The sequence below is a fragment of the Drosophila pseudoobscura genome, chromosome 4 (genome assembly GCF_009870125.1).
Source record: "Drosophila pseudoobscura strain MV-25-SWS-2005 chromosome 4, UCI_Dpse_MV25, whole genome shotgun sequence".
Taxonomy (NCBI): domain Eukaryota; kingdom Metazoa; phylum Arthropoda; class Insecta; order Diptera; family Drosophilidae; genus Drosophila; species Drosophila pseudoobscura.
In genome coordinates, this window is record NC_046681.1 from 22006608 (window position 1) to 22016585 (window position 9978).

General features: G+C 47.8%; 3 protein-coding genes across 3 annotated transcripts; 1 reads left to right on the top strand and 2 right to left on the bottom strand.

Annotated features, from left to right (window-relative positions):
* Positions 1-6871: 6871 nt before the first annotated feature.
* On the bottom strand, positions 6872-7664 carry LOC4816841 (Golgi-associated plant pathogenesis-related protein 1). The gene is made up of 3 exons (XM_001356595.4): positions 7406-7664; positions 7113-7339; positions 6872-7059 (listed from the first exon to the last, which is right to left on the bottom strand). The coding sequence occupies exons 1-3, from the start codon at positions 7598-7600 to the stop codon at positions 6966-6968; spliced, it is 516 nt and encodes a 171-aa protein (XP_001356631.2). The 5' UTR covers positions 7601-7664; the 3' UTR covers positions 6872-6965.
* A 1003-nt stretch (positions 7665-8667) lies between these two features.
* On the bottom strand, positions 8668-9099 carry LOC6902930 (longitudinals lacking protein, isoforms H/M/V-like). Its single transcript, XM_033379840.1, has one exon. It carries the CDS (start codon positions 9097-9099, stop codon positions 8683-8685), a length of 417 nt encoding a protein of 138 aa, XP_033235731.1. The 3' UTR covers positions 8668-8682.
* A 250-nt stretch (positions 9100-9349) lies between these two features.
* On the top strand, positions 9350-9978 carry LOC6902931 (uncharacterized). The gene is made up of 2 exons (XM_033380088.1): positions 9350-9515; positions 9572-9978. The coding sequence occupies exons 1-2, from the start codon at positions 9365-9367 to the stop codon at positions 9904-9906; spliced, it is 486 nt and encodes a 161-aa protein (XP_033235979.1). The 5' UTR covers positions 9350-9364; the 3' UTR covers positions 9907-9978.

The window sequence follows — 9978 nt, forward strand, 5'->3', positions numbered from 1 at the left end:
GCACCGAGATAGTCCCTGGAGGAGGCGTTGCAGAGAGAGAGGGAGAGAGAGTGCTTCCTTGAATTGCCTTCTTCCTGCCTTCCTTCCGTCCTTCCTTCCCTTCCCGCCTCCTCTTTGGGTTCTACTATTCCTCTTCTACTCTTTTTGTGGCTGTGAAATTATGACCACAAGAGCAGCGCCAAAAAGTCATCACGTGACCACACAATTGTGTGGTCAACACGATGACCATTCTCCCCGTCTCTCTCACTCTCTCCGTCCCCCCACCCAGATGATCCTTTGGCCCAGTGCCTGCTCCTGCGGTCCGCCCTTTGGTGCTAATGACATTTCAACTATTTTAATCTTTCGCTGCCTTTCCACGCCCCCCTCCCCCCTCGAGCATTAATTAAATTGCCATTTCTTTTGGCCAAATTTTCAGTGGGACTTTTCTTTTGGCTTCATATATGGGTTACTCCTAATGCCAGAGGATGCGACTTATCCGCTTGAAATTGACAACCCAATTAGCTAAGGACTCTCGGGGCCAACCATAAATACTTGGAATAACAACAGGAGGGGCAGCAGGACCTCCAGGATGTTGCATAAATCTCAATCGGTGGCAAAAGGGAAACCCAAGCGATTGCCAAGCAGCTCCAAGGATAACAAAAGGAGGATGCCCGAGGGCTCCTGCCGCTTGGCATTATTTAAAATCACAGAGCCTTCAAATTGCATTTTAATAGAATTTATTGCGCCGAACCGAAGCCGAGGGGGGGGGGGGGGGGGGAGGAGGTGAAAAAAATACCCCCTGCGGCGGCAGATCAGATCGGAGGGCCAGAATAATTGCGCTAGACTGCAACACTTGACTTTCCATGTTGTTTGAAGCAATAAAATGCTATTCTCAAGGAGTCGCATTGATATGCCACCAAATGGGAAATAGAAAAAGCGAAAATGGAAAACGAAAAAAGGAGGAGGGAGGGTGGAATGGATACGATAACAATGCCACGGCTTTGGCTTCCACGGATGGAGCCCTCGGATGAAGCACCTCCTTTGCCTGTCCGGATGAGCCCTAGTCCCCCCCCAGGGAGGGAGCTCAGTGCAGTCGAGCGCATCAATTCCGCCATTTCACAATTCAAAATACGGAATACGAAGTACGGAATACGGAATCCACGGACAAGATGCAGCCGGAGAAGTGCAGCCATGGCACAAATTATTACTTGGCTGCGCTCCAAAATGTTTTAAATTACAATTTGCAAAATATATTTATATGTCTTGCACAGCAGCGGCAGCGGCATCGGTGGGTGGCCGCATCGGTGGGTGGCGGGGGCCGCAGGAACCCACAGGAAGCCATTTAGTTGGACTCTCCCGCTGGTCCACGGCCCGCCACTGCGGCTGGGGCCATAATTCTTCTATGAAAAATCAACAGCCAAATGGAAGCTGAAGATAAACTTTTCGCGGCTACTTTTGTGCATAATTTATGCGCCCCTTTATTGTGCCATGGCCATCACTGCGTATGCGTGATATACTCGGACATGTAATTGCTGTGGCGTCTTTCGGGTGGGGCCCTTAAGTAGTTACGAGGGGGATTTGACTGTATTTTGCCAGGGATTTCAGCTCTTTGGGTTGTTATGCAGAAGATTTTGAAGTTATGGAATGGAAGCTATGGAAGCTATGGAACTACATATATGGAATTTCTCTACAGATAGAAGAAACCGGGACTTAATGCTAGTAACGACTCGATAATGCTAGTAAAAATTGAAGGAATATTCGTAATACTTCACTTTAAAGGCCTATATTAAGCCCTTTAAAACCTCCCATTACTCTCGAAGCCACTTTCCCAATAATCACGTTTAAGCAAAACTTTTTCAATATTTCTACTACTCCTACTCTTATTTCTACTACTTCTGGCAGCTACTTCCCCGTCTTTTGGTCTATTTTCAGAACAAGTAGATCCCCTTAAGGAAGGTCTCCCGCTATCCTTTGAGAAGGTCCGCCTACAAACCTCTGTTCCGGTGAAGGCGGAGCCAGGAGATCCATGTGTGGCGGATTTCAGCCCAAGGATTTTTGCAATAGAATGGGATCTGCATTCAAAAACATTGGCGGACAGGTGTTGCGGTTAAAGCTGTTTCGAAAGCAGGCTTTGGAGCTTTGCCACAATGATATATGTAGCTATGATCCTGTAGAGCTCCCCCCTCATACTAGGGAGCAATGTAAAGGCCATAGAACTGGAGCCCAGAGCGAAGACTGGCTGGTGGATATACATATCTGGACCCCATCGTGGAACCCAAAACAGCAGCAAAGCCTATATCTGGCAGAGAAAACCCATCGCTCTGGATATAATCCGTACCTGGAGGAGTCCAGGAGTCGTTCCTCATGCCTGTGAGGGCTTCCCCGTCGGTCCCTTGGACCCTTGTGGGAACTGTTGACTGAGGAAACACTTGTGGCACTCCCAATACCCCCTAAATCTCTTGAACTGCACCTGTGACCTGGCCATGGCTGCCCTCCTGCCTAAAATTACCCCCAAAATGCATAAATAAAGCTTTGATTACAGGATTTCATTGCACTTGAATGTAAATAACACTTGAATAAATAAAGACCCCTCCCCCTTCCCCTGACAGCCAAAAACATTTGTACCACACACCAAAAGGCCATTAACTGCTCGAAATAAAAATTGGTGACAAAAAACTACAACAAATATTCATACAAATTGGGTGTAGTATATTTTTTCTGCATCGCCGCCTTGTGTTGCAAAATTGAAATTTAATTCATTTGCATTTTATTCTAGGATGTGGGGAGCGCGTGCCGAGCCGTGCCGTGCCGCCCAGATGAATATTATTAATACGACCCATAAGCCCAATAAATGCTCATGATATCCCCGGCCTCCCCCTCCCCCTCCGCCGCCCATGCCCGCCCCGTTGGCGCCCTTGTTGGCGATGTTTTCGATGTTGCTGTGCATTTTTTATGGCTATGAGCTTTATTGTAATGACCATTAAAATTGGCATTGTTATGGACGCTGTCTGCCACGTGCGGGGGCGGGGTCGGGGGGCGGAGTGAGGTTTGACCCACACAGAATGACAGAGCGAATGACAGGGCGCCACAGAGCCAGGGATGGGGATGGATTGCATGGCGAGAAGGGGTCTATAATTAAGGGAAAGCAGGTTCGAGATCGGGAAAACAAAAATTAAAGTGTTTTCTTTACAAAAATCCTCTTTAACGATCGAAACTTCTGCAGGAGATATTTTTAATGAATTTTTATACAAATTTTTCCTTAAGATATTACCACAATTTCGGGGCTCTGGGCTCTCTGTAGCTCCTTTTATTCATGTGAATTTTTTGTAATACCTTTTCTTAATCGGTTATGCAGCCCTGCGCATACCAACGGGACTATCATCAGCAGCAGAGCAGCAGCAGAGCCCCAGAGCAGCAGCTGCAATGTCAGCTTAATAATTACAACGCACACACGCACAGAAGCACACACAGATACAGAAACCCACACGCATACAGACAAACAATTGCAGTTGCATCTGCAAGCAATTTGGAGCAAGGGTGGGGGGAGGGCGAAAACTGAAGGGAAAAACCTGCTGCTGCGAAAACTGGCAGACATTTGCACGTCGTCAGCGTCGACACATTAAAATAAATGAGACTTTTGCCTTAAAGCAGCTGCCAAGCGGTGTTGTTGGCCCTTTTTCAAAGGGTATAACGATTTTTGAAGAGAACAAAGGGAGGAACTCTAGAGAGAAGAGAGAGAGAAGTCTATCTAATGCCCAGTCAATAGTCTTTCAGTGCTAAAAATATCTGCCTAAGGCTGGGGATAAGTGGGAAACCTAGAGATCGTATCGGTATATAATGTTTGGGCTTGAACAGGCCACAGAATCGATTCATTGGGGGCCGTCTCAGCTTACTCTTAAGCAGGTATGGACATTTTTACGGCTTAAAATCCAAAATTTTCGGTTTTTTAGCCCGCTCACTCTCCGTTCGGCTTACTGCTAGAGAGAGCGAGTAAGTCATAGAATAATCTAGCACTACCCACCATATTTTCCTCACTTCTTGATGTCTACATATCCCATATCTCTGGCGTCTATCGAATCCTTAGAGTATCTACAGCTTCGGCGGCTTCCCTTCACAGAATCCCTCTCTTTTTTGTTGTTGTTGCAGTTGCAATTATTGCTCTTGTTGTTGTTGTTGTTGCTCTGCTCGTGATGCAGAAGCATTTTCACGTTTCTCCCAACGCCTTGAAAATTACACGCAAATTACAATGCATAACGCAGAAAGCTTTCCAACTGCCCCTCCACTCCCCTCCGCTGCCTGCCGCCATTCGACTTCTGGGCTTCCCCCGCTGCCTGGTGACCTCGTTTGCCCCCTGGAACGGGCAACAAAAAAAAAAAAGGGGAGGGAAGTTTTTCAGTCAGCTTAATTACATTGTAAAACTCATTGGCAGTCGCGGGACGATTCATTGGAGTTGGAGCTGCCGCCCTGCCACTGCATCCTTGTCTTTGTTGCCACGCTTTCTTTGTGGTAATTAAATTGAACTTTTGTATGCGGCTTTTTTTGACAGCTGAATGCATTTAACCGTTTCGTGCCACTCCACAAGGTGCCAGGTGGAACAATGAACGCTGTCACAGCACCGGAAACAAAGAACTCTTCAATGGAACACACATTCGTTTGAGGTCGATGGATTCATGGAATTTATTTGCATTTTTGTTGAAAGGAATGCCGAAACTTTTATGTTTTTAAAAGGCTTATAATGTCTGTGGTATCTACCAGGCATCATACCATTAAATATTGTGGTAAACAAATTGGCGGAATTTAGAGTCTATGAGTCGTACTTCCTTGAGCTCTATTATTATGCAAAAAATTATATTTTAATCTGTCCAAAAAAGTATCTTTTAGGAACGAGTGTTTCTCCCACTTCGACAAAGTTTTCTTTCTCGATTTTGATAACAGAAAATCCAAAGAAAAGGACAATATAATAATAATTATAAAAAAAATAATAATTATAAAAATAATAATAATTATAAAAATATTAATAATTATAATAATAATTATTATAATAATTATAATAAAAACTAGAATTATATCAATAATTATAATAATGATTAAAATAATAATGGAAATAATAATTAAAATAATAATTTCCATTATTCCATTCCAACAATTAAAATAATAATGGAAATAATAATTATTATAATAATGATTAAAATAATAATTTTTATTATACTAATAATAATATATATTATTATAATAATAATTACAATATTAATAATAATTATAATAATGATTATAATAATAATAATTAAAATAATAAAATTAATAATAATTATATCCCCCCTTTTATTCCTGAAGATATCTATCCAAAAACCCCCACTTTTGGTACACCCTTGAAACAGTTAATTCGCTTTCTCTAAGGTCCTGTCGGGACCTGTTCCACGGAGTACTCGTACCCCAGAGGGACTTTCCTTATGGCCGACTTTCTGAACGAGTGTCAAGGCTGTAATCTGCAGGAGCGTCACGTTCATCGCCAAACAAAGTCCTGCCCCAAGCAAGCCACATCCCTGCCCCACTGGCCTCTCCTTTGCTTTTAAAAAACTTGCAGAAAAATCCAGCAAATTGTCTTTAAAAATTCATTGCCTGCTTCGTGTGCTTTCCGCTGGTTTTTTCTATATGTTTATACATATTTTTTTCGCGCTCGTTCCTGGCCTGATGGTATTTTGCACTCCTTTTTGCTGTTGTGTGTGAAGGAAGGTGATGTGGCCAACGGAAATTCCAGTGGCACGATGCCAGGCCAACTTTGACGTGCCACACAGCGAGTGTGTGCGTGAGAGTGTGTGTGTGCGAGAGTGTGTGTGTGTATCTATGGGTATTTGCGCTGGTTTTGATGTCACTTGTTGACGGTGCAGAACAGGGAACAGGCAACAGTCGTTTGCCCTTCTGTTGTCGCTCCTAAAAGTGGTTTATTGGGTTAACGGTTACGGTTACGGCTGGGACTACGACTACGACTACGTCTACGGCGGTTTAAAGTTATCGCCTACTGGCGGCGTGTGTCTGCTTTAATAAGGTGCGAATCAGGGTACGGGAATTAACCAGATTAAGCGGAGATTTTCACAGTCAAAGTTATCAGAGGCATCAGGAGTTGGTTGGCGGGGAGCCAGAGGGAGGGAAGGACGAGAAGTGGATCCGCCATATATAGAAAACCAATGAATGCCGACCGCCAGACAGTAGGCACCCCAATTAAGTAACAAATTTCAATCGCCAGCCCCAAAAAAAAGGCGAACAAATGTTGCCTTTTAATTTCCACGCTCAGCTGACAGACAGTCCATCAGAGGCTGACATGTCGGGGTGGGAGGGACACCTGCTGCTGCCATAATTTACCCTTGACACCTGCCTGACCCGACCACCCGCTGCCGGGCGCCATGTTCGCCGTCCGCCGGGCGCCGTCCGCCTCGCAGGATATTTATGACAAAAATTTCAAATTAATGATGTGTGACGTGAAATTCTCATCAGAGAGAGAAACGTAAAGAAAAGTAAAGAAAAAATTAAAAAAATAGCGGAGTGGAAAGAAGAGGAGGACATTTTATGAAAATGTGACGCGGAAAATTCGTAGAAAAAATTCTAAAAAAATATACGGAAACAGACGGCCACCCCACACCAAGCCACAGGACATGGGGGGGGGAAAGTGCCACAGCAGATTGGGGGGGGACCGGGAAGATGGGCCACAATTCTGGGAATTCAAGGACCTGTGACCTGTGGGAAAAGGACTCTGAACAGAAGGTAGTCTGTAGCTCTTGTGGTGGGCATTCTAGAGGATAAACCAGCATCGATGCAGAGTTCTTGCCCTTGAAAATGGGTCCTTCAAAGCACCGAAGAAATCCCCAAAGAAATCCCCGAAAAAAACGAATAAAGCTTCGATCGACTCCTGTCCTGGTTTTGTATTTCCTAAGAGACTCGACCAAAGTATAGCTCCTCCCATTGCCCACTTCCTGCCACTTGGTTCCCTTTCAGTCCTTTAATTTCTTGGGCACATTGTCCCGGAATTGACCGACCACATTGCCCGGAGGATTGTAGTTGCAGACCACCCAAGTTCTGTCCGCTCTGGGGAAAGGCAAGACTTTAGTTTTGGGCCATCTCTGGGCACTGGCACTCACTTGCGGGCCACGCCCGAGCCCATCTCCTTGCTGGCCTTCCAAATCAGCTGCGTGAAGTGGCCCGAGGTGGGCGTGAACTCCGCCTTGTCGAAGTTGTAGGCGTTGATCTCGCGGTACCACATGTCCACGGGCAGATCGCCGGACACATCCATGCCGCCCGAGAGGAAGATGTTCTCGCCGTACTTGGGATTGGGCCGATGCTCCATCACGTTCTTGTCGCGCAAATGCTGGAGGGGCAGAGGGCGTGAGGGAGAGAGGATGAGAGGGGGGAGCGTTCTTGGTGGAGGACATACATTGGCCCATTCCTGGGCGATTTTGTTGAGATCATTGTTGATGGTGAGCGCCGGACAGCCGTGCAGGCCCCGGCATTTGTTGGTGGCATTGAAGACCTCCTTCAGGAACAGATCATTGTTGGCCTTCGTGTCCTGTCCCCTGGGGCCCGGGGCACGGGGCTGGGTTTTCGGTATGGGCGCCGGTTTCTTGGACATGGGAATATAATTTTCTAGACCAGGACAGGCCGACTACAATCTGTTGACATTTAACGACTAGTGACTAGGATTTTCCCCCTTGTGTTTCCCCTCAGTCTATTCTGTATTAATAAGCTCCTAAATACTCAGAGATTTGGAGGGGCCTTGGGGGTTGTCTGAACCCTTTCTATCCACCCACATAATCCCGCTTGAACATCCCGCTTGAACATTGTGATTGATACCGCAAACAAGGCCGCAAAGATTAGACAGCCCGTCACGCACAGGGCCCCCCCCCCGCCAAGACAAGACGTTCTTTGATGAACGGCCTGAGCCCACATGACGTATGAGTGATGTATGAACGATTTGCCCGATTATTAATGAGAGCGAGCGGGCGATTCTTTGGCATATGTTTCCATATCTTAGCCCAGACACATCTGAGTGGCATTAATTGCCGATTGAGTCGAGCAGGAAGAGGCGGAAGGCCGCCCGCAGCTTTCGCCCATCGATTATTTATGTGCGTGGAGGCTGTGTGTCTGTGCTCGATGGATGGTGGCTGGCAAGTGTGAATCCTTAATGTGCTGTGCAAATGCAAATCAATGCCACTGATGTCCTGTCCTAGGGCCTAGAGCCTCGAATATAGGAAGGATATGCCAGAGGCCCCAGTGATAAGGGGACTTTATTGATTTGAAACCACATTTCGCTCTACTTTAGGGGCAGCTGGGGCAGGGTGTGCTGATGCCGCAACATGTGCAGCCGCAGGTTGCCGCCCATCTGCCTCGACTTGGGCACACAATAGGGGCACTGATGGGCCGGCTCCTTGTTACCGCACTCGGTTTTCTCGTGGCACCTCAGATAGAGCAGACGGCGATACTTCTTGCCACACTGACGGCACTCGTAGACTGCTTCGCCACTCAGACCGAATGGCGAGTGGCGAGTGACGAGTGGCGAGTGGAGGGGCTCCCGCTGTGGTCCCTGGGATCGCCTGCCAGTGGCACGGCTCCAGCGGCTTCTCCGGGAGCTACGCCCGGGCTCTGCGGCTGCATTTTCACATTGATGATGGCTTCGGAGCTCTCGCGGTCACCTGCCGGGGGTCGAGATGGAGGTTAGAGGAGGGGTTTGCTTCCTTTTGCAGTACTCACCCTTCCCCGGGCTGCGTTTTTCGAATCCCCGCCCGATCCGGAGGAGTGCCGGCGAGCGCGCTTTCCCGGCTCTGGCAGAACCGTGAACTGCGGCTCGGACAGGCCGCTGATCTGCAGCGATTCTGCCGCCTTGAGAAACGAGTCCAGCTGGTCCTGCGAGACGTTGACCTCGCCTCGTTCCTTCAGCACGAAGATCGGATGCCTGTCGTCCTGGCCCCCGAGCAGGGCGGCAAAGTAGGGACTGCAGGCGGACAGAACCACCTTGTAGGCCTTCAGGGACTGGCCCTCGGCGGCGAACCTCGGCAGCCGCAGACTCTCGAACATTCCGATCACCGAGCGCTGGTGATCGTTCCAGCGAAACAAGAACTTTTTATTGGCCATCGCGTGGATGGATTTTCCCAGCACTGGTCGAAATTTCAGCTTTGCAACACTGGTATCGATATGTTTCGATAGTAGAGAACCAGCTGGAACGCGCAGAGTTGAACGTGGAGGAAAACTTGGCGAAAATGAAAGCAAAAAGTGCCCCAGAGTCGATGAAGGAAATGAGGATCGAGCTGGAGAGTCTGCGAGTGGCGCAGGTAAGCTTGTCCAGGATTCCCTTTGTTGAGGATATTCCCTTGTTTATTTGTGGTATTTGTGGTTCCAGATGAACCTCATAGCAAAGGCCCAGAGCTCGCCAGCATCGCCGATGGACATCTTAACAGATGGGCTGGAATCGGACCCTGTACTGTACACGGCTGCCGTGAATGTCGCGGCAGTCCTTAAGGAGAACCCCGCAGACGGTGAAAAAATTAAACGTAAGACACTACACACATTTCCAGGGATCAATTCAATCTCCAATGCATCTTTGCAGCGCTTTACGACGCCCTGGTGAAGCGCGCCAACCCTGTGGCCGCCGGGGGCACATTGACGAGAAAGCAAACCTGCAAGCTCGAAAACGCCACGGCGCTGCGCAACCTCCTGATCAAGGCTGTTGTCTACGCGGGCCTGAGAACCGAATACCTCCAGCAGCAGGTGGCTGTCAGACTCCGGAGGAACAGCAAGAAGCAGATGCCATCGAGCACCCTGAGTCCTGCGGAGGTCTTGGAACTACTGGGAATCCTGCCGCCCTCGAAGGAGAATGGAGTTCTCAAGCAAATGGAATTGCCGCAGAGAAGGATGACCAGGAGCCAGCGTTGCACTTTTTGAGTGTTGATCTCTGGTCATTGTTTTCTAGTATTTATGAATAAAATGCCCGGCTAGCACGGTAGATGCTTCAAA

What these genes read in the sequence shown, in the direction of transcription:
- LOC4816841 (XM_001356595.4), bottom strand. Translation starts at nt 7,600, where the DNA reads ATGTCCAAGAAACCGGCGCCCATACCGAAAACCCAGCCCCGTGCCCCG. An exon ending in TCGCCCAGGAATGGGCCAAT is followed by an intron (nt 7,340 to 7,405) that starts GTATGTCCTCCA and finishes CTGCCCCTCCAG; the next exon opens with CATTTGCGCGACAAGAACGT. An exon ending in GGCTCGGGCGTGGCCCGCAA is followed by an intron (nt 7,060 to 7,112) that starts GTGAGTGCCAGT and finishes GCCTTTCCCCAG; the next exon opens with AGCGGACAGAACTTGGGTGG.
- LOC6902930 (XM_033379840.1), bottom strand. Translation starts at nt 9,099, where the DNA reads ATGGCCAATAAAAAGTTCTTGTTTCGCTGGAACGATCACCAGCGCTCG.
- LOC6902931 (XM_033380088.1), top strand. Translation starts at nt 9,365, where the DNA reads ATGAACCTCATAGCAAAGGCCCAGAGCTCGCCAGCATCGCCGATGGAC. An exon ending in AGACGGTGAAAAAATTAAAC is followed by an intron (nt 9,516 to 9,571) that starts GTAAGACACTAC and finishes GCATCTTTGCAG; the next exon opens with CGCTTTACGACGCCCTGGTG.